We start from the raw sequence: 27,731 nt of genomic DNA, 5'->3' as shown, positions 1-27,731 counted from the left end.
AACACTGCGGATTTACCTACCTATTTTTTTATAAACTCTTAAGTTTCACTTTGTGAGGACGACACAAGATGACTAGTTGCGTGAATCATACAATATGCACCCTTACTTCATTTTTTTAAAAGAACAGCGTACATTGCGATGAGGAGACTTGCGCGCGCGCGTGCGTCGTGACGTGATCGCCATAGCAACGCGGGATGTCAGCAGCGAGGCGCGCGATGTGGACAGTAGCGACCGGCGGCCGAGCGACAGCGACAGCGCCAGCAGCGCCAGCGGCGACACCGTAGCTGCAGCCATGAACCACCTCCACCCGAGGTACGTCCGCGTCTGAAACAGCAGTTAACCAGAATAACAGGTCACGTCGCCGCCTGCGCCGAGAAAGAAGCGGGACTGGACAGAAAATGAGCTAAAACCGACACGCAGGCACGCATGCATGTGCAGAAAGTGCAGAATTCCTGCGTAAACTCCGGACGAGGAGAATAGAGGTCGCGGGTTAAATGTGCGTCCGTCCACACTTATTCCTGCAGTAACACGACACGCGTAACGTTACACTGCATCTGATAGTTGTGGAGATCCTGTTGTCTCCTTTACAAATGCCTGAGGAAATCCACCCTGTGTTGGAAAAAGCTGTATACCGACAGTGGAGCATTTCCTAAAGCACAGTTGACACTCATTTAATTACCCCAGTACTTCGTGACGAATGACTTAAAAAACTGGAAATACCAGTTTTAGCTCCTAATTGGCATCATATATTATACATGCTTAAAAAACTACTGAAATTAGTGTAATTAGTATCCTATTGGTAGTAATAAATATATTGTAGTGATATTTAAACATTCAAACAGATGGCATTTTTAATGCTCAGTGTATAAAGTTTATACAATGACATTTTTTTTGTTCTGTAGCCTGCTGTCAACATACAACAGTCTCACAGACAGACACCTGACTGGATATTTCAACAATACAAGGATACGAAGACATCTTCAGAGAGCCGGACTGGTATGAATAACGTCACTGTCCGTGCTTGATGCAGTCTACACATAATGGTGCATTTTTTAAATAGATGTATATTTGTAACTAGATCACTAGAAGTGGCCGTATTGTCCCCGATAAAGAGTATAGGCACAGGCTGATCCAGAGAGCCCATCAGCGGCATGTGCGGGAATGCCTGGCCCAAGCCATCTTCCACAAGGTGCTGGACATGGAGGTGAGGCAGTCCAATGCATGTTGAGGTGAAGCCAGTAACATGATGGTGATAATGATGCAAATGTTCTTCCCACTGCCTAGCGCCTTCATCAGATAGAAATCAAGAGGAAACTTGAGGATCTTGCATGCAGGGAGAGAGTCTGCAAAATTAAGGTGTGGCATTAAAATTGTCAGGATTCATTACAGTTCCATTAATGACTTTTTTGGATTAATGGAATTTCCTTTTGGTTTTGTTGTCATGGAAGGTGGAACGCTCCAAAAGATATGAGGACCATGCCATACCCATCCTGTCTCCACGACCACCCACAGGTCCCAGAGTTAGTCACCCACTAAATTCCGGCCCTGAGGGGGAGCATTCGGAATCCTCAGAGTCTGTGAGTTAACACTAACATGACAGCCAACTCTGCGCCAATATTATTAATAATCTTTTCTTTGTCCTATCTTACAGAATACACACAATAAGCTCAGTGTGCATGAGGCACGGTGCATTAAAAAGAAAATGATTCGATCTTGATGTTTGGTTTTTCAGCCTGGTTCTTCTCGGCCCAACACTGCTCCCGGAAAGATGCAGAGACCGGTCCGGCTAAAGCCCATCCACAGCAACAGCGCCACAGCCTCACTCAAAAGGACGTCTCCTAGCTCCAGGACTCAGGACTCATCCAATGACACGGACCAGCTTTTTAGTGTAATGCTTGTGAAATACACACAATTTTATAAACACAGATGCATGTCTACATATTTCTGCATGTTATAGTTTTTTTTTCTTGTTTAAAGACCAGAAGACATTTTCCTGTGGGAGAGTTTTCTGCTACTGTTTCTCCATACCGTCTTCCTGTAATCAACAATTATGTGACACCAGTGCCACCTCTGACAAAAAGGAAAGAGAGAGGGATAAAAACCATTTCCAGCGGTCCAAGAGGCAGAAAACTTCGGCCCACCACAGCACCTAATGTGCCTGTCATCAACGAGGTATTAAAGATACTTTTAAAGAAACCAATCCCAATGCAAGTTCAATTCCCAGAATGTTCACACCAAGATAAAAAGAGATCTTTAATATAATTAGAGAATATAATTCAGCTCAGTAGACTAGAAGGGGGTATAATATTTTAGATAGGAAGTGATATCTGGTTCCAAATGGGAACTGTTACTAAATGAGTCAGGAAACACTGACCTTATTGGTTCAGTTCTCAGTACTAATGGACTGAGGCATGAAGGAGTTAAATTGAATCATAAAAAAAAGTCCTCATTGCATAATGCACTTTTATTAAAAACAGTCACCTTGAAATGCATTAGCGCTAACAGAATTTGTGTGATTTATATCAATGCTATCAATAACAAACATGGGTGTAGATTTGGTGACAAATGCAGTTACATTCCTGTTCACCACAAGCTGACCATCGATCTTTTACAGGACTTGGTCTTCCATAAGAGTTCTATGCAGAGCAAAGTATCAGTCAACATGGTTTACTTTGGAAAGGGTGTTCACCTGTCCCATGACCTGATGGACCTGAAGGATGAGGTGAAGGTCTTCCAGCAGCACTGTGGTGGAGAGAACCTTTTAGTTTATAAGGGGAAGCTGATGGAGGGAGGTCAGTATCATTATAGATGTCCTCATCACTGACAGCGAACCATTTAAATGCTGTGTCTACTCTAAATGTTTTTTCTCAGAGGTTTTCCAGTTTGAGTCCAGACGGCACAGAGGGTTCCCATTTAGCCTCACCTTTTTCCTAAATGGCCTTCTTGTGGATCGGCTGAGCTCCTGCTGTGAGTTCAAGCACAGGAAAATGTCTCGGCTGGGTGGGCGGCATGGTCATTTTGGCTTCTCTAGTGTGGAGGGTGCATCACCCTGCTACAGGTAAGTTTACTGGGTGAGGAGAATCAGTCACCAGATTAAACTGAACACCAAATGTCTAGTTTTATTCCATGGTTTTATTAGTGGTGTTGGGACATTAAATCAGAGGGGTTTGTTCACTGGTAAGCTCAAAGCTGTACTCAAGATTCACAGGAAAGAATTGCTTGGTAATATCTGTACCTAGAAGATGAGAAGCTAACTACCCTTTTGTTGGTGTGTAATTTTTTCTGTCACCCAGAACATGACCTTAAATGATGTTTCTATGAATTGTCTATCCAGGTGTATCATTGCAATGGGTTTAGACAAGAAACCCACTCCTCCTCCTAAAAGAGGAGGACAGCCGGAGGACAGCAAAGACACAGCAGAACAGACTGATCCAGAGCCTGTGCAGCTCCAAAAGAAAAAACAGGACAAAGCTAAAGATGGTAACTATTAAGTTTCCATCCTTATGGGCTTTTATTTCATTTGAATTAAGTTATTTGCCAACATTTCTTCCCCGACAGACTACGAAGAAGACTTTGAGGCAGATGATTGTCCCGTTGAGGATGCCGTTGAAGACGCAAGTGGAAAGTCAGCATCTCCCATTAATGAGGGGGGAGATGAGAACAAACAAAATGCCCATGAGAGCAGTGAAGTGGAGGAGAGAAAGTACTCTGACAGCGAGTCTGAAAATAATGACATGTCTGGTCAGTAAAGTGTGAAAACCAGCCATAGGAGAGAGGACAGTCACTGTTTTTGAACTGAGATTTGTCAGGATTCTTGCTCAAAATTAACTTACTTATTTTGAACTATATAAAGTACAGATTTTAACATTGCTGTTTTAAAACCTTCATTCAGAACATCCTTATTCACAGGGTTTAAATAACATTTATGTTGGATTTCTTACCACATTCAAATGTAAGATTGTTTTTTAACAAAAAAAAATGCTCAGGATTCTCTGGGATCAACCTAGTCTCAGTCTTAAGGATCAGATGTTGGAATACAAATGATGCAGAACCGCTAGTGTTCTCGATACATCCAGAAATTGCTGAATAACCATGCTGTTCTAGCAGAGTTATTTCACAATGACCGTCAAACGCCAGGTTGTTCACATCTTAATAACATTATTTGTAGAACGTAACGAACGGTTTTATATTTTGTAGCATTTTACCAATAACAATAATTAGACAACATTTTTCATCTTTCTGTTTGCAAATGTATTAATAGGAGATTAATTGTATTAATTAAATGAGATGAATGAGACCTTTGGCCTGTTTAACTTTTATATCACATGACTGTGTTTGGCTCATTTTAGAGGAAACTAGACCATGTTAAAATGTGACTTTAATGTGAGATAATGTGAATGTGTCTCAGGATTAATAATGTATTCAGTGTGTGGTGCAGTTCATTTTTCTCTGGCTTTACATGTTTTTTCATTTTATACTGTGTGGTTCCCACCATCACAGAGTATTATATAACATACATTTTACATGAATACATATGTCTTGTCACACATCTCCAGTTGCCTTATAGAGCATATCAGTGACCTGAGAGTAGTAACCTCACCTAAACTAACCCACGTCTCACTGCAGATGCCAAGAAGTCACAGTCAGATGGATTATCCAGCTCCAGTAGTGACATGGATGACAGTGATTCTGAAGCAGAGGCTACAGAGAAGAAAACAGGTCAAGTTGTTGAGAAGAACCTTCAGGCTGAGGAAGATCACACAGTAACAGAGATCAGGTCTCTTGAGTCTCCCACAGTGGCACAGGACGATGTCTCAGAAAACCCCAAAAGAGAAGATGCTGGAGAGGGAACAGAAAGCCCTTCCAAACCAGAGGAGCATTTGGCAGAAGATCCTGAGCCGGGTGAGTACCCACCCACAAGCGACCTGAGCCCATCTTCCGCTGGAATCAGACCATATTTTTCCTGTGCCACTTGAATCTATCGTTTTTGATAAGTATAATTGTTTTACAGTTTACATTTGATTATTATTATTAACATAATATTATGCCCAGTACAAGAACATGAAGGCACTGGAAGAATTGTGTTTGTGGTGTTGTGGATACGGGGCTTGTGGGTTCATCGCGTGCCTGTTGATGTTTGTTTTGGTAGTTTGTGTGACCTGTGGTGAACCTCTCCACTATCTGTGGTCTTCTCAGTGGCTGGCCTATTGCCCTGTGCTAAAAGCCAATTTATTATTAACAGATTGGAAGCATGATAGCATGGCATTCATTTGACAATGTGTTCCGGTGATTTTGGACTACTGTATTCATTACACAGATCAAGTTACACGGCGCAGTGAAACTGCATTAATCATTTTCATGTAAAAACCATCAAATTAAGAATTATGCATGTGAATCTATTTCATCAACAAGAGCTGTGTGTATTAAACCGCTTCATTGTTTTATCATGAACTGTATGAGAAACTAGTCGAATGAATGTATTATCATTTTTCATTAAGGTTGTACATGTTGCCTGTTTTTGATCATCCCCTTGTGTGCTCATTCTTTTTTGGATTCAGTTTGCTTTTTCCCTCTTAATAAGCACTGGCTCTTGTGTTTGAAGTGTCTTATAAAACTCTTAATTTCAGCTGTTGTTTAGTCTGTGGAATATTGCTCAAAATGTATTGTATAAGATGTGTGCCATTCTTGTGTGCCAGTGTTTGCAGTGGTTGCTTTTTTTTAAAACTCTGTGCATGCAGTTTTAAATAAAATTTCACTTCTTTATAACATGTGTTTTGAGTTCTTCATCCTTGGTTGTCATTTCAACTCATTAGTTGTTGCATGGCCTTTGCTGACTGAGCTGACTGCTTAGTGTCTTTCCATCATCGTTTACCCATACTTTCCTCACTGTATCCCAAGCCAAGTCTTTGCAGGAGAACCAGCAGATATCAGAACACGAGGCAGAGGAAGAGAACACAGACAATAGCCATCAGCAGGAAAACACTGGTAAAGTAGTCTTTCTGTAACTCTTCCGGCCATGTTTTTCCCTGATTTCCCTGATTTATCATCAAACCCCAGTTATGTTTGAGTCAAGATTGCATGTCCTCCAGCCACACGTTTGCGACACTTTCTGGTTGAATAAAGTTAAATTTGCCTCTGTGCTTGTAATGGCATGCAGTGGTGCTCTAAACAATTTTCAGGCTTTCCGTGAATCCTTCAAAAGTCTTAAATTGAATTTGGATCCAAAAATTAAGGCAATAAATATCATTAAAAATACTAGTAATCCTTAAATCCAGAGTATAAAGGTCTTAAAAACATTGCAGACCCAATAAATCAAATGAAACAAATGATTTACTAAGTATAGCGCATGTATGGTAATGATGTAGCCTGTTTGTTGCCCTGTACAAGAGAGAGCACAGTCAAGGAGCAGTCAGCAGTGTTGCCAGATCCTAAATTTTGTATTTTAACAGCAGCTTAAAATTATCACATTTTGAGAAAATTTATTGTAATTCATTGTGCAATTTACATTCTGATGTTGCTCAGAAAATCTGCGTCAATAACACGTTATCATAGACTTTGAATATTATAGTTTGTAATGCAACTTTTACCTACATTGAACAGCCCAGAATATCATTTGCACATTGCAACAGCGACAGAAAGCTTTTCTGTTACCTGCTAGCTACAGGCTTTAACCACCCAGTAAACATGGGGTCTTTCTCCCATTCATTTCTGTAAGTGTCTATATTATATCTACCTTTTCCATGTTTCAGTGATTGATAAAAGTTTTGCATGTTGAAAATTTGTTTTATTAAATGAAATGTTAATTTGATTTGCAAATCAGGTGGTGCATGACCGATCGTGAGGCTAATTTAAATCTTGTTAAAAAATGTCTGTCTGAGAAGCTAAAAAAAGCTATTTTTTCTCTTTTTTATATCATTTATTTAATAGCAAACTTAGTGTTTGGTGTCCTTTAGTTAATGGCTACATTAAACTACTTCATAGTTTACTTTTGAGTACTATAATTGCTACCTACTGAATATTCTTGGTATGGATGTAGTATCTTAGTCTCAGTATGAAATACAAGCAATAGGTGGTCAGGATTACTGAACACACCTACCAGGCCCAGAGTCTCAAGAACTCTGGTGCTCTGCACACAGATGCTACTGGAAATATAGGTTTATAATGTTGTTCGTTCATCTCATGTCTACATGTCTAAAATACCATTTGCATTAAGGGTCTTTCCTAAAATACATTCTTATGTATTTGCAGTGGACCCGGAAACAGAAGAAAAAACAGATCAGTCAAATGAAAACCCTGACGAAACTGTCCTAGAGTCTCAGGAGATGCAGAGTGGTGACAAAGATGATACAGAAAGTGTATGCTCAAAAACGGAGGGAGATGACAATGAGGACCAAAAAGAGGACAATGAGCTACGGATACAAAGTCAGAGTGCAAATTCAGCAGGTGATGGCGGTGGTGAGACAGTACTAGAAACTGCTGATATGGATTGTGCATCTATGGCTGCATACACAGAGGCAAATGAGGATGGAAGTCAAAACGTAGAGATGAGCGGAGACAACACCGAAGAAAATCAGGGAGAAGATGGTGATGCTGCTGAAGATGAGTCACCTGAAGAACCTGTCCCATCTGCTGACATGGCAAATGAAGATGGAAGTCAAAACATAGAGGAAATCATAGACAATGCAGGAGAACATGAAGGAGTAGTAATAGAGGGTGATGGTGCTGATGAAGAATCACCTGAAGAACCTGTCCCATCTGCTGACATGGCAAATGAGGATGGAAGTCAAAATGTAGAGGAGAGCGTAGACAATGAAGGAAGAGAAGGAAGTGATGCTGCTGATGAAGAATCACCTGAAGAACTTGTCCCATCTGCTGATGTAGCAATTGAGGATGGAAGTCAAAACATAGAGGAGAGTGTAGACAATGCAGGAGAAGATGAAGGAGGAGAAGGGGGTGATGGTGCTGATGAAGAATCACCTGAAGAACCTGTCCCATCTGCTGATGTAGCAATTGAGGATGGAAGTCAAAATGTTGAGGAGAGTGGAGACCATACAGGAGAAGATGAAGGAGGAGACGGGAGTCATGCTGCTGTTGAAGAATCAACTGAAGAACCCATTCCATCTGCTGATGTGGTAGAGGATGATAGAAGTCAAAATGTAGAGGAGAGCATAGACTACACAAGAGAAGATGAAGGAGGAGAAGGAGGTGATGCTGCTGATGAAGAATCACCTGAAGAACCTGTTCCACCTGCTGATGTAGCAAATGAGGATGGAAGTCAAAACGTAGAGGAGAGCGTAGACAACGCAGGACAACATGACGGTGGAGAAGGGGGTGATGCTGCAGTTGAAGAGTCATCTGAAGAACCTGTTCCATCTGCTGATGTAGCAAATGAGGATGGAAGTCAAAACTTAGAGGAGAGTGTAAACAATGCAGGAGAAGGAGGTGATGCTGCTGATGAAGGATCACCTGAAGAACCTGTTCCATCTGCTGATGTAGCAAATGCGGATGAAAGTCAAAACGTAGAGGAGAGTGTAAACGATGCAGGAGAAGGAGGTGATGCTGCTGATGAAGGATCACCTGAAGAACCTGTTCCATCTGCTGATGTAGCAAATGCGGATGAAAGTCAAAATGTAGAGGAGAGCATAGACAATGCAGGAGAAGATGAAGGAGGAGATGGGGGTGATGCTGCTGATGTAGCAAATGAGGATGGAAGTCAAAATGTAGAGGAGAGCATAACCAACGCAGGACAAGATGACGGTGGAGAAGGGGGTGATGCTGCTGATGAAGAGTCACCTAAAGAACCTGTTCCATCTGCTGATGTAGCAAATGAGGATGAAAGTCAAAACGTAGAGGAGAGCGTAGACAACACAGGAGAAGATGAAGGAGGAGACGGGGGTGATGCTGCTGATGAAGAATCACCTGAAGAACCTGTTCCATCTGCTGATGTAGCAAATGAGGATGAAAGTCAAAACGTAGAGGAGAGTGTAGACAATGCAGGAGAAGGAGGTGATGCTGCTGATGAAGAATCACCTGAAGAACCTGTTCCATCTGCTGATGTAGCAAATGCGGATGGAAGTCAAAATGTAGAGGAGAGCATTGACAACGCAGAAGAAGATGAAGGAGGAGAAGGGGGTGATGGTGCTGATGAAGAATCACCTGAAGAACCTGTTCCATCTGCTGATGTAGCAAATGAGGATGAAAGTCAAAACGTAGAGGAGAGCGTAGACAATGCAGGAGAAGATGAACGAGGAGATGGGGGTGATGCTGCTGATGAAGAATCACCTGAAGAACCTGTTCCATCTGCTGATGTAGCAAATGAGGATGGAAGTCAAAATGTAGAGGAGAGCATAGACAACGCAGGAGAAGATGAAGGAGGAGAAGGAGGTGATGGTGCTGATGAAGAATCACCTGAAGAACCTGTCCCATCTGCTGATGTAGCAAATGAGGATGGAAGTCAAAACGTAGAGGAGAGTGTAGACAATGCAGGAGAAGGAGGTGATGCTGCTGATGAAGAATCACCTGAAGAACCTGTTCCATCTGCTGATGTAGCAAATGCGGATGGAAGTCAAAATGTAGAGGAGAGCATTGACAACACAGAAGAAGATGAAGGAGGAGAAGGGGGTGATGGTGCTGATGAAGAATCACCTGAAGAACCTGTTCCATCTGCTGATGTAGCAAATGAGGATGAAAGTCAAAACGTAGAGGAGAGCGTAGACAATGCAGGAGAAGATGAACGAGGAGATGGGGGTGATGCTGCTGATGAAGAATCACCTGAAGAACCTGTTCCATCTGCTGATGTAGCAAATGAGGATGGAAGTCAAAATGTAGAGGAGAGCATAGACAACGCAGGAGAAGATGAAGGAGGAGAAGGAGGTGATGGTGCTGATGAAGAATCACCTGAAGAACCTGTCCCATCTGCTGATGTAGCAAATGAGGATGAAACTCAAAACTTAGAGGAGAGCGTAGACAATGCAGGAGAAGATGAAGGAGGAGAAGGAGGTGAGGCTGCTGATGAAGAATCACCTGAAGAACCTGTCCCATCTGCTGATGTAGCAAATGAGGATGGAAGTCAAAATGTAGAGGAGAGCGTAGACAATGCAGGAGAAGATGAAGGAGCTGATGCTGCTGATGAAGAATCACCTGAAGAACCTGTCCCATCTGCTAATGTAGCAAATGAGGATGGAAGTCAAAATGTGGAGGAGAGCAAAGACAACGCTGGAGAAGATGAACGAGGAGACGGGGGTGATGGTGCTGATGAAGAATCACCTGAAGAACCTGTCCCATCTGCTGATGTAGCAAATGAGGATGGAAGTCAAAATGTAGAGGAGAGTGTAGACAATGCAGGAGAAGATGAAGGAGGAGAAGGGGGTGATGATGCTGTTGAAGAATCACCTGAAGAACCTGTCCCATCAGCTGATGTAGCAAATGAGGATGGAAGTCAAAATGTAGAGGAGAGCATAGACAATGCAGGAGAAGATGAAGGAGGAGAAGGGGGTGATGATGCTGTTGAAGAATCACCTGAAGAACCTGTCCCATCTGCTGATGTAGCAAATGAGGATGGAAGTCAAAACGTAGAGGAGAGCGTAGACAATGTAGGAGAAGATGAAGGAGGAGAAGGAGGTAATGCTGTTGATGAAGAATCACCTGAAGAACCTGTCCCATCTGCTGACTTAGCAAATGAGGATGGAAGTCAAAACGTAGAGGAGAGTGTAGACAACACAGGACAAGATGATGGCGGAGAAGGGGGTGATGCTGCTGATGAAGAATCAACTGAAGAACCTGTTCCATCTGCGGACGTGGCAAATGACGATAGAAGTCAAAACATAGAGGAGAGCGTAGACAACGCAGGAGAAGATGAAGGAGGAGAAGGGGGTGATGCTGCTGATGAAGAATCACCTAAAGAACCAGTTCCATCTGCTGATGAAACAAATGAGGATGGAAGTCAAAACATAGAGGAGAGCATAGACAACACAGGAGAAGATGAAGGAGTAGAAGGGGGTCATGCTGCTGATGAAGAATCACCTGAAGTACCCATTCCATCTGCTGAAATGGCAAATGAGGATGGAAGTCAAAATGTAGAGGAGAGCGTAGACAATGTAGGAGAAGATGACGGAGTAGAAGGGGGTGATGATGCTGATGAAGAATCAACTGAAGAACCTGTTCCATCTGCGGACGTGGCAAATGACGATGGAAGTCAAAACGTAGAGGAGAGCGTAGATAACACAGGAGAAGATGAAGGAGGAGATGGGGATGATGCTGCTGATGGAGAATTACCTGAAGAACCTGTCCCATCTGCTGACATAGCAAATGATGGAAATATGGGTTATGCTGCTGATGAATGTCTGGAGGAGAAAGAGAATGTAGAAAAGGAGGATTTGGTAGAAGGCAAGGGAGCAAATGAAACATCAGAGCTGGTAGAAGAATTGGTACCGTTAGAAAATGGAAGTGATGTAGATGAGAATGAAAATAAAAATGAGGAAACTCATGAGGAAGAGATAAACAATGGAAATGAGGTCACATCAGTTGATATGACACTGTATGAAAAGGCAGATGAAAAATCTGGTGAAGATATTCAGTCAATCAAAGAAACACCAGAAGTTAACAATGACGTTGAACTAAATGAGGGAGGGGAAGAAACATATGAGTCAAACATAGAGGCAGCTGTAGTTTTCAACATTGAAAGAGAAGATGATAGATCAAAAGAATCCACAGAGACAGAACAGCCAGCTGCAGAGGGAGGAGGGGCCATTGGTGGTCAGCCAGATGCCCAGCAACCTTTAGATGAGCAGATGGGTGCTGGGCACCAAGAAGGGGAGCAGCCTGTAGCTGAGAACACCATTCTTGGTCTGAGGTCAGATCTTGTGTCAAACTGGGTAAATCTTCACCAAGCCTCAAGGTTTTTTCAAACTTTCACTGAACCCTTGGAGGACTTAAAAGAAGTCATTGACATTCACCAAGATGAAGAAGGCAATTCCACACAGGTCACAGAAGTGTCCGAACTGCAACAGGATTTGAATCAAGCCCCAGAGATGGTGAACATGGAACATCTTGGTGATGAAGAAGTCACAATTGTTGAGAATTTGATTGTGGAAATCAATGTGGAAGGGACAGAGAGTAACCATTCTAAAGCAGAATCACCTGACAATCTAGAGACTGAGGATCCCATAGTACCTGCTGAAGATGGTCAGAAAGAAGAAACCTCCTGTGTAGTGACACTGGGAAATAATGATGGTGCACCTCATGAGCAACACACTATAACTGATCTAACAGTTTCATCTAAAGCAAAAGAGGAACCAACAGAAGAACCTACCAAGGAGGATGTTGCAACATCCCAAACTGAGGAAGTTTTGGTAAATGCTGGATCTGAGAGGCTGTACGAAGAAATTACACCAGGTATGGAATGACTGTAGGCATTCATACAGAAAGTTCGAAACTGGAACTGAGCTACGTTGCATGCTTAAATTATCAATAACCAACTCTTTATTTTGCACTTTTTTGCTAGTGTATCAGGGTGTAGATAAATAAATAGATGAAAGCAAGAAAAAATCACTTGCTAGTTTTTTATATCTTGAAGAACATAAACTATAGTCAGGGACTAATTTATTTTAACTCCTGCTTACTTTGTAAGTTTGCCCTCTAACAAAGAAATGAACAGCCTATCATTTCAATGATAGGCTGTTCAATGATATTTGATCCCTTTGCTAAATGTGCTTTGGCCACAGGGTTTGCACATTTCTTAGGAGAGATTAAATCGTCTACGTAGATCCTCTCCATGTCATTAATGTTTTATGGCTGATCTTTGCCACCTCAAACCTCCAGCTCCCTCCATAGATTTTCAATGGGATTAAGGTCTGGAGAATGACTAGGCCACTCTAAGACCTTAATATGCTTTTTCTCAATCCAATCCTTTGTTGCCTTGGCTGTGTGTTTTGGATCATTGTCATGACAATTGATCCATAAAAATCCATGAGTCATTTTCAATGCCCTAACTGAGTGAAGGAGGTTCTCATCCATGATTTGAAGGCGTATGGCCACATTCGTCCTCCTCTTGGAGTTACAAGCAGCATTCCTCCTCCTCCAAACACAGTGAGGTGAGTTGATGCCAAAGTGCTCAGTTTTGGTCATCTGATCACAACACTTTCACACAGTCCTCTGAATCATTTAGTTCATTGCACCAACATGAAAAAACCACATCAACTCCTCATCCACCTGCATGCCGATGGTCTTGTAGCTCATTCCAACCTCGTGTAGGTCCGCAATCTTGTCCTTGACATCCTTGGAAAGCTCTTTGGCCTTGGCCATGGTGCAGAGTTTGGAATATGGATAAATTGATTGCTTCTGTGGACTGGTGTCCTCCGATGTCAGCTCCTTACCTAAATAAAATACATCTGGGTGTAAAAAAAGAAATCCGTTTGATTGATACGGGATCAAATAGTTATTTAAATGATGAAAATGCTAATTAATTTAGAACTATTTTGAAAAAGAAAATTATGGATTTTTTTTGTGATGGTTCTGTCTCTCACTATTTAAATAAACCTACCATTGAAATTATAGAATAATCAGTAGGAGTTCAAAAAAAAATCCCTGACTGTAACTACCCCTTTTTGATGTGTAATTATTTGTTCAATTAATCTTTAATGACATCTTTAATGATGTATTTTGTAGTTTAAATGAGAGGAGCTCTTGATGGTGAATGACAACTTGCTACATCCTCATAGTGCATCCAGAAAGCATTCACAGCGCATCACTTTTTCCACATTTTCCACAATCAATCAGCCAATCTTTGTTTATGTGGCGGCTTTTACATTGTTCATTGTCACAAAGTGCCTAACAAATAGAACAGTGATCAGGGCCCCAGGTAACAGTGACAAGGAAAAAAAACTTGCTCTAAAGGGGAACCCATCCTCTGGTTAGCACTGGATTACAATGAAATACATCTAGGAAATTATGACATATGAATGTTATTGCAGTTCACTTGTGTAATATACATTTCATTTACATTTACGGCATTTATGAGACGCCCTTATCCAGAGCGACTTTCAATCAGTATTTACAGGGACAGTCTCCCTGGAGCAACTTAGGGTTAAGTGTCTTGCTCAGGGACACAATGGTAGTAAGTGGGATTCGAACCCGGGTCTTCTGGTTCATAGTCGAGTGTGTTACCCTCTAGGCTACTGCCACCCGAATGAAGTTGCATCAACAAAGTGTGTTAGTGATGAGTTAGCAACAAGTGACAGTACCTGAACAGAGGACTAGACATTTCTGGCGGTACTAACTACCGCAATGTTATTAATGCTCAGGGGAGTGTTGTATAAAGGCTACACTGTATAAGCAGGTTTTTACTCTAGATTCATTTTTTCTGTCTGAATTATACACAAAACACCCCATAATGACAATGTGAAAAATGTTCTCAAGTCTTTTTGAATATGATGCCACAAGCCTGGCACACCCATCCTTGGCCAGTTTCACCCATTCCTCTTTGCAGCACCTCTCAAGCTCCATCAGGTTGTATGGGAAGTGTCGGTGCACAGCCATTTTAAAATCTCTCCAGAGATGTTCAATCAGATTCAAGTCTGGGCTCTGGCTAGGCCAATCAAGGATATTCAGTTCATATTCAGTTGTCCTGAAGCCACTCAGGACAACTTGGTTGTATGCTTAGGGTCTTTGCCCTGCTGAAAGATGAACCTCCATTTCTTAAGGTCTGAGAGTCCTTCAGGTGCCTTTTGGCAAACTCTAGGCAGGATGCTATGTGCCTTTTACTAAGAAGTGGTTTCCGTCCTCTACCATACAGGTCTGATTGGTGGATTGCTGCAGAGATGGTTGTCCTTCTAAAAGGTTCTCCTCTGTCCACAGAGGATCTCTGAAGCTCTGACATTCTTCCCAAGTCAATCAGTTTAGGTCACTCAGTTCTTCCACTTACGGATGCTGGAGGCCACTGTGTTCATTGGGACCTTCAAAGCAGCAGTATTTTTTCTGTGACGTTCCCCAGATTTGTGCCTTGAGACAATACTGTCTTGGATGTCTACAGGCAATTCCTTTGACTTCATGCTTGGTTTGCCTTTCCAAATCAGGTCCAATCAACTGTTCATGTGCTTTCTACTTTTTTTAAAAACATTTTTATAAATTTACCAAAAGCTCAAGTAAACCTTTTTCCTGTTGTCATTATGGGGTGTTTTGTGTATAATTCTGAAGAAATTAATATATTTTAAAATAAGGCTGTAACATGAGAAAAGGTGGACAAAAAAAGTATGTGCTATGAATGCACTGTAAACATGTGCACCTCATCTGAATGAATAAATATTAACAGATAATGGTCAATCAATGCAGTCCCTAACAAAAGTTGTCACTTATCTATTTTGTAGAAACACCTGCTATTAACTTGACTTATAACTAATTAATTGGTGTTAGAAATAGCTCATATGTTAAAACCCTACCATAAGCTAAAACTCTACCAAATGATGTTTAATGCATAGACATGAATTAGTTTCACTGAAATCAAGACATGAAGGTCAAATTTTGGCAAGACAAAAGTTTTCACCTGTACAGAAATTGAACAAATTTACTGCAAATACAAAAAAATGTCAGCAAATTAAGTAGTGGTGCTGTGAGATCCAAATTTAATATCTTGTATGACTTCCATGACCTTGAAGGACTGCATCCATGTGGTTCGGCAAGGACTCATACAATTTATTAATGAAGTCATCAGGAATAGCAAAGAAAGCAGTCTTGCATGCCTCCCAGAGTTCATCAGTATTCTTTGATTTCATCTTCCAGACCATGATTTTTCCACCACCAAACATCACTGTTTTCTTGGTGAATCTCAGATCCATGCGAGCTCCAGTAGGTCTCCTGCAATATTTGGGGCAACTGTGATGTAACAGAAGATTAATCTGAAAAATCCACTTTTCCAGCATCCATCCTTGGCAAATGCCACACGGTTATTCAATTGTCTTTTGTTTAGTGCTGGCTTCTGGGCACTGATTCAACCATGGAGGCCATTTCAAGACAGAATCCGACAAACTGTTCTGGTTGACACATTTACAGCATTTATCAGACACCCTTTCCAGAGCGACTTACAATCAGTAGACACAGGGACATCAAGTGAACAGGTCTCGTGGAGTTCTGCTGCAGTGGGAAATGGGCTGGCCTTGGATTTTTGAGCCAACAAACGGTCCCCTCGAGCAGTTGTCTTGTGGGGTCTGCCTGACCTGGGCTTGTCAAAAACCTCTTCAAATCTTCTTTTTATCTTCTGTACTTGACTCTGAGACACATTGAAGGTGTCTGCCACATCAGCAGTGGATCTGGTCTTCAACACTTTAATCTCAGGGTGACTCTTAGGCATGTTTGCAGAGGTCTAGTTCTAGTTGCATGTGAAGGTCTAGTGTACTGGGGTTCCGTTTATATATACACCTGACACCTTATTGATCCATTATTAGTCACAGGTGCAGCTCATATGACAAGGCGACAACACTTATGTATTTGCAAAAATTGATTCTATGGGCTTAACCAAGCTTTGAATATTAGAATCGTTTTGCACTGGAACATTATTACAAAAGCTGTTGGGAATAAAATGAGCCATTTCTTGATTTAAAAATCTTGATTAGAATTATATTTCAGCAGCAATTGAGGAATTGAAGACTTTTGTCAGGGACTGTAGATTGGTGCATCCTTAATGTTTTTTAGCATTCTAATGATTTGAGACAATGTTATTCATTTAATTATTTTATTTTTTTTAAACAGGGGATTGCTGACAGCTACACTGAAGAAAACCTTTTCAGTTTTGGGGAAAGTGGGTGTAACGTTATGTTCCCTGCCCAGTGCTACTGTAATGTTTAGCTATCATTTACTGGTAACAACCAGTAATGGCCTGTGTGTTGGAGAGATCTAGTATACAGCCTGAACTGGCCCACTGTAAGCAGATACCCCTGGACACCCAGTGCACAAATAATTAAATTATTAATATGCTGCAAACACACTATTGGGCCCTCCAGCCTCCTCACTCCTCAGTCAACATGGTCTCTATCAGTAAAAATGAAAATGCCACATTCTCTTCGACCATAGGGGAAACAGTGTACCTGACATCTGAAATGAAAGCACTTCCTTTTCATACAGCATGAATGATGTGTACAGTGAAAATGTAGATTTTGTATTTCTCCTGTTTAGATTTCTGGTACACCTTGGGCAAGTTAATAACATTTCAGTCTTGTCAAAGAATTCCTATCATATAATGATATATTTAATAATTAATTAATTAAGTTGAACTGATCAAACTGTTGTGTGGTCTGAACAATGTGTTTTATTACACCAATGAATCAAATAAAGTGTACAGAATTGAATGCACAGATGTGACGGATGACTCTTTACATGCATATTTTACAGGATAAAACATTCTAATAAAATATTTGTTACTTTAAAGCAAAATCAGTAAAGCAAAATCATCAAAAAATATCAACACTGGATTTACTGAAAAAGTTCATTCTTTTTTCTCTGATTCCTCAAATTCTCTGGACCCTCAAAAATCCAGGCACTGCGACCTTTCCTTATTCTCATTTTTAGTAGCTTTTTTAAAAGTTTTGAACTGCCTTTTTAATCTCAAAAATGTATTTGGTATTTGACAGTTATATATAAAAGTAGAGGGCAAAACACTAAAACAATAATTATTTACATTGGATATTTACAATATGAGGATTTAATGAAATATCAAATTGAACAAAAATTCTGACAACAAAACAAAAATGTACAGACTGAGTCTATGGAACTGATGCATTTAGGTGCTGTCCTCAAAACTCCCACTGCTGCTACAGGAATGGAAGCGCATGGTGCTCATGGGATCAGACACGTAGCCTATGGGCCAGAACCAAAACAAATAAATCAATGCAAATCCCACATGATAAACATCTCAAATGTAAACGTAAGCACAATGCAACAATTTTACTGTACTTTACAATTTTTTTTACCATAATAAGAAGTAGATTTTACAACATACCATTTCTGTCAATAGGCGGGTATTGTAGATTCTTTCTAAGTTCATCCAGAGACAGACCTTGGGATGGCCGTCGCTCTGAGCTAGTAAAAAAAAATCAAAAGCAACAGTTTTTCATCTCAAGTTGACGTTCTTGATAAAATTATACAGGGAGTCTACTAGTGTTCCGCTTCATTTAGTGGAATCATTCATGTACTCATGTAGTCATACCATTACTTAATAATTTATCTTAACATCCCCGGTCATCAACTCAAGTGAATTTTAAGGGTAAAAAGAAATCCCTGACAAAGAAATATTTTTTTCATACAATTGCCTGTTCCCTAACAATTTGTAGGAAATAAATTTAACTGTATTTGTATTTGTAAGTATTTCTGTATGTAAGTATTTGTAAGTATTAAATGGAAGTATTTCTGTCATTTCTACAGTAGTTTACAAACTACTGTATCTAGGAACATTTAATTAGTATTTCATCACTTCCTGTTTCCCTGGGGTATAAATATGACGTGACATATAGGCCATCTAAGGGGGCAGTGGTGGCCTAGCGGTTAAGGAAGCGGACCTGTAATCAGAAGGTTGCCGGTTCGAATCCCGATCCGCCAAGGTACCACTGAGGTGCCACTGAGCAAAGCACCGTCCCCACACACTGCTCCCATGCCGGTCATGGCTGCCCACTGCTCACTCAGGGTGATGGGTTAAATGCAGAGGACAAATTTCACTGTGTGCACCGTGTGCTGTGCTGCTGTGTATCACATGTGACAATCACTTCACTTTAATCTATCTTATCCACTCTTCAACATCGAAAAGACAAAGGAACACACCATTCAAGTAAGGCAGGTGAGTGTTGACCTTCACAAGTCAGGCAATGGCTGCAAGAAATTCATTAAGCAATTTAAAACTAATGTGGGATTTTTTCCCCCACTGAATAAATGCACTTGAATTAAAGGTGGTATTTTCCTATTTTTTCCTTGTGGTCCTATATTTAGAACAAAAGCTAAAGAACACATCTGAACCAGGGGTTCCAATAATTATGGAGGGCGGTGTATCTACATATAAAATGGGTAAATATAATAGCATGAACTATTCATGTTAATGATTAAATATTTCTTCCAATTATGATCACATTTTATTTTGGATTGTTTTGGAGATATTAACAGTCTGTAGGAATTTAGGAAAACCAAATGTATAAGAAATCTGTTTTGTTTAGGAGGTGACCTCATACAAGCTTGGTGTTGGTCAGTGGCGCCTGTTGCCAGGAACCCTCCACCCACACAACAAACACCGCATAAAGAATTAAGAGCGAGGCCTCGGTCACAGTGTCATGCATGTTTCATTGCTTTTGCTGTCCTTTGTCTCCTTGACACAGTTACCCAGCAACTTTACTTTATTGTTGCACGGAAGTGTTTTAAATGTGTTTCACGCTAGCGGGCAAACAACTGAGCATAGAACTTCCAGGAAGATCTTTTTAGTAGAATAATCAAAGAATAAGAACTACCCATTATAAATGTGACAAGGCTGCTTTAGTCGAGCCCCACTATAACGCATACAAACCACAGCATCAATACAGGATTCCGGTTTGGATCTTGGTGCCACACTACCTTTGAGTCCACACTGAGTAGGCGCGGGCATTGAGGGCATATTCCAGCTCGAAGCGTGAACGGAGGGCAGCCACGTGACTGCGGCCTGGGCCACCCCGAGCTGACAGGCAGTCAGAGGAGGAGGAGGGGGACAAGGAGCCACTGCTGTTACTGGAGGCTGGAGACATCAGCTGGAACACAGACACACAAAGAGAAAAAGAAAACTTATTTACCCACATTTTAATTTTAAAAAAAAAATTTAGTTTTATGTTTTGTCACTAAGACTGACTTAAAACTCTGTTATAATTATAATATTTAACATTTTTGATGCTTTGCAGATGGTCGCTTAGAAACAGGTGTATCTAAATTTTTTATGTATAACTATGTGCCATATTTGTTATCATGAAAAGAAAACCACCCACCTCCACATTACAGAGACATTCTTCCAGTTTAGTGACCACCTCTGAAAATTCTGGCCTCTCCTGTAGAAACAAATGTTCTCAGAAAGCAGGTGTCTGCACCTACATCACAGACACACACACACACTCCACTCAGTTCTAAATTGGTCGCAACGCTCAATACACCCTTCACCCAGTCGTCATTCAAAGGGAAACCACTTCAAAGGAAGAAGGCTTTAGATGTTCCAACTCAAACGGGGAGGAGAAACAACAATGTTGAGAAGTGGTTCAATAAAAAAGTAGACAGAATATGAAGTTGAAGCCGTGAACACTGGCAGCAGTAGATATACTTTGCTGATGGAGAGCAGACTCGCTCCAGGTCAGAATGATCCAGAGTACACAGTAGTGGGTTTGGTGTAAGTTGCTTTGTTCCCAACCCCTGAACTCTTGACACAGTTTCACCTGCAGCAACATCAGGTCTTACTGAGACAGATGTGGTCTCTTGGCAACCAGACCCCTGTCGCCAGGGAAGACGCAGGAGAGACGCAACCTGTCCTGGCCTTAAGAGATGCCTGTAATGAGGGCCAAAGCGCATGCATAGTCTATGATGCTCATTACTGACCCATCCTTAGAGACACCGTCATATGATACCACTTATGGCTGACTGCATGGAGTGATCCTATGGGAATGTGAGATGGAGCTTGTTCTACATAAAATATATTTACTTTACCACTCAACATGGCAGATCTGGACACTCGTACCTCCGGACAAACATTCCAGCCCCTCATCAGCAGGGCTGAGATGGGCTTGGGGATGGAGTATCCAACAGGAGGTCGGATGTGGTGGTACGCCATGTCAGCTGCAGCTGCCGCTGAACAGGAAACAAGCTGATATTAGAGCTATGCAGAAATTAAATATTTATTTTCATTGAATAGATTTAACAGCATTAAAAATAAAAGGAACAGATGATCTTGTTTTTTACATAATCAGCACTACCAAACACCAACAACCCATTCTTACACGTTACAGACATAAACTGGATGTAGAAAAAAATACAGACACTGATACATCCATAACATTATGACAGGTGATTATTATGTCATTACACCTGGCACGTGGCAGTGTGACACACAGGAAGACGATTCAGCAAACAGGATCACCAAATAAACGGCTTGGTGGCAGATACCACAGCACAACTTCAGAGGTCTAGCAGAGACCAGGGCTCAGATCTACTCAATAATCAGTTCTGAATGTAAATATTATAGTATTATAATATATATTATTATCTTTATATTTATATCTTAAACACTTTTATCTCATTAGACCTAGTACATGTCATGCGTGTCCAGATGGTAAAGCCCAGTGAAAAGGACATCTGCAGGAAGAATACCGGGTTTCAGGTGGGCGAATGGGATCTCCCCTGTGAGCAGCTCCCAGAGACACAGCGCATAGCTGAACACGTCGGCCTTGATGGTGTAGCGGGTGCACTGGGTGAACACCTCAGGGGCCATCCACCGGAGGTTCTGCAATTACCAGCAGGCATGCACACACCTCTGAGCGCCCGTTCACACTCCCTGTACAGCAAGCACAGCTCACAAGGGAGCAGCACACAAAAGCGCAGAGCCAGCAAACAAACAAACCCCAGGCTGTTTGGTCATGTTGTCCTCTTCCATGGACAGCAGGAATCTGGATTCTGAGGAACAAGAAGGACCGTTGTTCGGTTGTGCCGTTATTGGCTTTTTGTTATTATGGAACGCCGCCGTCTTACCTCCAAAATCAGCAACCACTGCATGTCCATCCTCATAGAGCAGTATGTTGTGACTGGCGGAGTGAGAAGGGACATTTTGAACATGCCGACGATGTGGATATGGTAACTGCTGGTAATGGTGACTCACCTGTTCAGGTCTCTGTGGATGATCGGCTGTGTGAGGTTGTGCAGATACTCCATTCCCTTTGCCACATCGATGGCAATGATGAGTTTGGACGGCAGATCGATGATCCTGTCCATTTTAACATAATTACTGGCACACAATCCACTTATCCATCACCAATGCACATAAATAATGTCCCATAAATAATGTGTGGAACCTCATATTATCTCCTGGTCTGTAGTATAGATGTTATATATTAACTTATATAATGAAACAGTGGTTACAATACTGCTTGTGTAGGAGAAAACTATTAAAGAAAAAGAAAAATACAATAATATATCCAAACCACAAGTTTTTTTTTTTTTTTTATTATATGCAGATCATGTCAGCAGTGTACCTTCAGACTCTCTCACCTCTTCTGTTCATGCAGCAGGGAGAACAGGGACCCTCCAGACACATACTGGGTGACAATGGCAAACTGGCTGGGGTCATCGAGACACGCTCCCACAAACTGGATGACACAGGGGTGGTTGAGCCGGCAGAGGATGGAGACCTCACGGCAGAACATGTCTGTGTCTGATTTTGAGCAGTAGGTGTTTGCACGGTACCTGCAGCACACAAGCACGTTTCTACAAGAGACACGGGGCAGAGGACCTGTAGTTGTCTTTCTACATTATGTAATAATAATCTCACCGTTTTATTGCCACTATTTGATTGTGGTACCTGCCTTTGTACACCTTTCCAAAAGAACCTGTGTGCGTGAAGATCCATTATACATTCTTAAATGTTCTTCCGCATTTTACTCCAGAAGTAAATATTAGTCTTCACTTTAAATTCTCTCTTTACCTGAACCAATTATTTCATGGAATTCCAGTTCAGAAAGCTGGAGGTGGAAGTTGCAGGGAAGGCTGGCCCTTAACAGGAGAACATCAGCCTTCTCTGGACAGAGAAACGTGGAAAACCAGGCTTGTTTAGATGCTCGTTTGCAAACGTCAGACACTGAACTTTGTGGCTAGGAGGCAGTAGTATGTTTTCTTCTGATGACGAAGGTCACACTCATTCACGTGTTACAGTAGAACAGTAGAAGTGTTCAGCAGTTATTAGTTTCTTTGATTTGTGAGCATCAGTTATTTCATTTTTCCAGAGATTCACAACGGCAAATGGCTGTTACTTTCAGGAACAAGTCTGAGGAATGATCTTTCCTAATGGTGAACAAGACATAAATCAGCAAGTAAATTAAGTTCTCGAGCTTTGGCAAAAGTTGGTAGAGAGACCAAATCATTAACTTTATGCCTTTTGGTGATCAGCTCATCTTCTGCTCACTTAATGACTCAAATGAACAATATATTTTATATAGAAGTGCTCCAAACTTGACTCTCTATGGCACCTGTCTTACAGTTACAAGATTGCAATTAGAATGCGATAATGAATCATAAGATTCTTATAAAGATAATTCTGTTACAGGTTGGGGTAGATTTGTTTTGTGACAGTCTCCTGGAAGCCTTTAAAATATGAGGATCATTATATGATATGAAATGAAGGGGAGGAATGTTGACGGTGAAACGGCTTTGAACAGTTCAGCGAGTCTCATGGCAACAGCGACTCGTCGGGTCAGTGCTGAGCTCTGAGTTCTGCACGCTGTGTGCGCCCGCATGCGTTACCTTTCGTCATGCTTTTGATTTTTCCCAGTGGAGACGGGACAGACACATAAGACCCATCTATAAAAGAAAAGATAAATAAAAGAGTCGCATTAACTTTGTGCACAAGCAGCTTTTAACATTTTACAATGTTTCTACTAGTTCTCAATATGCGTTCTTTTGTTCCAGTTATTATGTCATATTGTCATGTTGGTTTAATGATGTGTGGGAGAGTGATGAATGTCTCACCCCCTCCAGGCTGAGAGTACTCATTGCAGGGCGAGTCATCCTGAGGCCGCTTGTAGTGTTTCAGCAGGGTGACGATGGCATCATGACCTACAGAGGACCCACTTCATTGGTGACGGATGCTTTCATTGGCTAAACTTTGCCTCCAGTCTAATCCAAAAATAAAGCCTTTCCTTTTTCTACTCTGACCTTGACTCACCTTTCTCATAAGCCCACATGAGGCACGTTTGCTCCTCCTTCTCCCCGCTGGACCGACTGGGGTCACATGCCACCAGGTTCATGTCCGCCCCGTGGTCTAGCAGGAACTGCACCAGCCGGATGTGTCCGTGGTAACAGGCGCTGTGCAGGCCTGTGCCAAAATCCCTGCTGTTATTAAGGTCAAATGACAAAGTACAGTACAGCCTGAAAGCTTGGACACACCTTCTCATTCAATGTGTTTTCTTTATTTTCATGACCATTTTCATTGGTAGATTCTCACTGAAGGCATCAAAACTATGAATGAACACGTGGAGTTATGTACAAAAAGTGGAGACCTGGCCTCCACAGGCACCAGTCCTGAACCCAATCCAGATGGTTTGGGGTGAGTGGGACCGCAGGATGAAGGCAAAGGGGCGAACAAGTGCTAAACACCTCTGGGAACTCCTTCAAGACTGTTGGAAAAGCATTTCAGGTGACGACCTCTTGAATGCCAAGAGTGTGTATAGCAGTAATCAGAGCAAAGAAACTGGAATATAAAACATGTTTTTAGTTATTCCACTTTTTTACATAACATAACTCCACATGTGTTCATTCATAGTTTTGATGCCTTCAGTGAGAATCTACCAATGTAAATGTCATGAAAATAAAGAAAACACATTGAATGAGAAGGTGAGTCCAAACTTTTGGCCTGTACTGTATATGTTTTCTCATCATGCGTCAGTTGAGATTATACTGCTGGACTATCAACAACCTGTGTGTCCATCTCGTCCTTGATGGTTAATGCTCACGGCGTTCTGGCTCAGCAGAAACTTGACCATCTCAATATCTTTCCCATATGTACATGCGCTGCATGGAGAAAGTTCATCATTTCATCCAAGAATCCTACGGCACTGGTGTTTATCTGAGGATGTGATCATTATCGGTAAATTGCTTGCCTGTGAAAGGCGCTCTCGCTAAAAATGTTCTCCTTGTTGAGGCTGTCTGTCCCGGAGAGCTGAAGAATGTCCTTCGCCACCCCGAATTTGCCATTGTAGCACGCCCTGAGAGTACAGCCACGTCTTTTAGAGTAAAACTTCGACCGTTTTAAATGCTCTGTGTAAGTGGCACTCACAGGTGGAGCGGCGTGTCACCATAGATGTTGACACAATGTGGCTGCACATCAAAGTTGGCCTGCAGCAGGAAGCGCACCACGTCCTGATGGCCAAACCGAGCACAGAAGTGCAGAGGGACGTGGTCTTCGTTGTCCTGGGCATTCACTGAACGGTGAGAGAGTTTATATCAGAAAAAAAAAGTCACTTTGTGGTGAAAATATGTCCATGTCGCCGTGTCTGAATACATCTGTGTTTCTCTTGTGCTCTGTAGCCATTTGAGTGCCACTTATGTATAAACATCAACAGTTGATTTGTCCAACCATTCCATAGTTGTGACCCCCCACGACTGACCGTTTGTCTTCCTCCCATCCTCCATGAGCAGTTTGACGATGCTCAGGAAGCCTTTTGCTGCCGCCAGGTGAAGCGGCCGGTCACCCACCTCTCCACTTACATTCACGTCTGCTCCAAACTTCAGCAGTAACTTCGTTACCTGGAGAAGACATGAAGACATGAAACATGCTGGGATAATAAAGAAAATATATGCACACCTAGTTGCCTGGATCACCTGCTCATGTCCGTGGTACGCAGCAATATGCAGTGGAGTGAAGAACACAGCATCCTGGATGTTGACATACGCGCCATGCTGAAGGAGGATGTCCACAGCCTAGAGGATTAGTACAGGCAAAAATGAACCCTTGGTCTTTCAACTGACTGGACTAGTCCAGAGTTTTCAGCGAGGACAGTCCTGACCTCGTGGTGCCCAGCCACAGTGGCAATGTGCAAGGCAGTGAGGGCTCCGTATCCAACCTGCTGAATGTCTGCTCCGCTGTGGAGGAGCGCTGTGACAAGCTCGGCATTATCCTGTTAACAACACGATGTAGACTGAAACATTACAGAAGATCCTCAGCATCTGCCTCATGTCTGCCACCATGTGGCCATATTAATCCAACAGAGCGTCACTATTATAATATCCAGTTGCCACAGACCAGTCTGCAATTTGAGTCCAGCAATAAATTATTCATGTTTGCTTGTGTGATTATTATAACAATATAATTTCATTTATGATTCAATGTGGTATGAATACAAAATAATCTTGCCTTATATGCAGCAAGATGCAGGGCAGTGAACCCATTGCGAGTCAGCCGAGATGGACGGACTCCTCTCAGCATGAGGGCTCTAATATGAGTCTTATTTCCTGTCCATAAAATAGAAACATAATGCTGTTATCACTGGAATTATTCTTTTGTAGATAACGTCCAGATATGAAAACATGCATGTACCACCACATATGCAGCAGAGATGCAGGAGGGACAGGCCACTCTCTGTCCGATAGTTTAGGTTCACTTTGTTGAAGGCCTCATCAGAGCTGTAGAACATATGTGTTAGTGCTTATAAACATCATCTACAGAACTGTAAAGATGATAATAATATAATACCTGAAAACATGCTTGAGTTCCACCAGTTCACTCTCCTTGATTCGTAGATCATCCTGCAGTCTCTCAGTTACCACTGAGTAGGACTCACAGACCTTCTTCTTCCACTCGTCTGTTCATTCACATCAAAATCAAAATATACACTATACTTCAGCCACAATATTAAAACCAACTACATTAAAACAGCTCTGAGGGTGTTTCATGAACTCCATTAGAACTTTAACACATCTTACAGATGCTCGATCAGAGTGATATCTGGGGACTGAGCTGTTTTTGCAGTGTGGCAGGGTGCATTACACGGGCACCATGAAGGGGTGTACGCTGTCCGGGAAAATCTCTTGGTAAGTAGTATATTTACCCAGTGTACCCAGGACCTCAAGGTTTTCAAGAAGAGTATTGTTGAGAGCTCCTTAAACATTGTGACTTGGTTGTCAGTTGTCCTTCTTTGAACCACTAACTATTGTACAAGGGAACACCAACATTGGCATCAAGGCCTGCCATTTTGGAGATGCTCTGACCCAGACTTTTAGCATCACAATTTAGACCCCGCCCAATTATTCTAAGATCCTAACACTTGCCTACCTGTCCTTGTTCAAGCACATCTGCTCAGTTGTCCAACGCTCTTAATGTAAAAAAAAAAAAAAAAAATGTAATTATTAAAAAATTGTTACCTGTACACGTTTGAGTCGGCCTTGATTTATAATTCCCCATTGTGTCAACCTTTCTGTCTCACTTCTTGTAGGAGGGACACAGTGCAGTACTTTCCTTGGTAGAACACTGCAGCACAGGGCAGATAAAAGAAGAATCGTGGTACAGGCTAAAAATAAAGGTGTCTCCAAGTGGAATGTCTGACAACAATGGCAGCTGATTCGCCCCTGAGCCTCCACAGCGAACACACTGGAGTCATCATGGCACCGGGGCTTCAGTTTAACAACAGGTGCCGGTTGGCCCATAACCCTGCGCTGTACAGGATGAAGCAACCCGTTCTGCAGAAACTGCTTTCCTCTCAAGCATTAAAACCTGTGCATTATAGCCTGAAATGTAGCAGGTTCAGTAAAATGCAAACTCCAAATACATTATTATTCCCCCCGCATCATAATGCCCATACTGTGTGTCACTGATTCTAGAGCCATGGACTCAAGGTCAATGGTTATAAGTGGCAATAAAACCTGAAAAAAATTAGGCAATCTGGCATAAACATGCAGGGTTTAATATCTACCACAAATTGTCCAAGGAAGTACAACTGGTGAAGTCACCCATTTACGGACAATTTATAACTTAATGTTCATTATTATGTTCA

At 41.8% G+C, this 27,731-nt stretch overlaps 2 protein-coding genes across 4 annotated transcripts; one reads left to right on the top strand and one right to left on the bottom strand.

Moving 5' to 3' along the window:
• Positions 1-202: 202 nt before the first annotated feature.
• Positions 203-17,333, top strand: erich3 (glutamate-rich 3). Of its 3 annotated transcripts, none has more exons than XM_029000203.1 (16): positions 203-312; positions 903-996; positions 1,079-1,204; positions 1,285-1,356; positions 1,449-1,577; positions 1,733-1,888; positions 1,978-2,172; positions 2,615-2,792; positions 2,872-3,058; positions 3,335-3,480; positions 3,559-3,741; positions 4,627-4,902; positions 5,899-5,985; positions 7,249-8,895; positions 9,007-12,393; positions 16,741-17,333. In XM_029000203.1, the coding sequence occupies exons 1-16, from the start codon at positions 293-295 to the stop codon at positions 16,749-16,751; spliced, it is 6,894 nt and encodes a 2,297-aa protein (XP_028856036.1). In that variant the 5' UTR covers positions 203-292; the 3' UTR covers positions 16,752-17,333. The 3 variants fall into 3 exon arrangements, with proteins under 3 accessions (XP_028856036.1, XP_028856037.1, XP_028856035.1); XM_029000204.1 differs by having other exon boundaries at positions 7,249-8,997; positions 9,124-12,393; XM_029000202.1 differs by having other exon boundaries at positions 7,249-12,393.
• Positions 17,284-27,731, bottom strand: tnni3k (TNNI3 interacting kinase). Its single transcript, XM_029000205.1, has 25 exons — positions 27,103-27,731; positions 26,435-26,543; positions 26,279-26,364; positions 26,096-26,193; positions 25,749-25,859; positions 25,564-25,662; positions 25,350-25,488; positions 25,019-25,163; positions 24,843-24,947; positions 24,659-24,753; positions 23,909-24,058; positions 23,713-23,799; positions 23,488-23,544; positions 22,673-22,765; positions 22,520-22,577; positions 22,240-22,434; positions 21,851-21,955; positions 21,724-21,776; positions 21,596-21,648; positions 21,346-21,478; positions 20,717-20,826; positions 19,980-20,039; positions 19,579-19,748; positions 17,987-18,066; positions 17,284-17,844 (listed from the first exon to the last, which is right to left on the bottom strand). Exons 1-25 carry the CDS (start codon positions 27,140-27,142, stop codon positions 17,768-17,770), a joined length of 2,508 nt encoding a protein of 835 aa, XP_028856038.1. The 5' UTR covers positions 27,143-27,731; the 3' UTR covers positions 17,284-17,767.

This window comes from Denticeps clupeoides, chromosome 13 (genome assembly GCF_900700375.1).
Source record: "Denticeps clupeoides chromosome 13, fDenClu1.1, whole genome shotgun sequence".
In the NCBI taxonomy this organism is placed as follows: domain Eukaryota; kingdom Metazoa; phylum Chordata; class Actinopteri; order Clupeiformes; family Denticipitidae; genus Denticeps; species Denticeps clupeoides.
The sequence above is the reverse complement of the archived record's forward strand: the minus strand, read 5'-3'. Positions and strand labels throughout refer to the sequence as shown.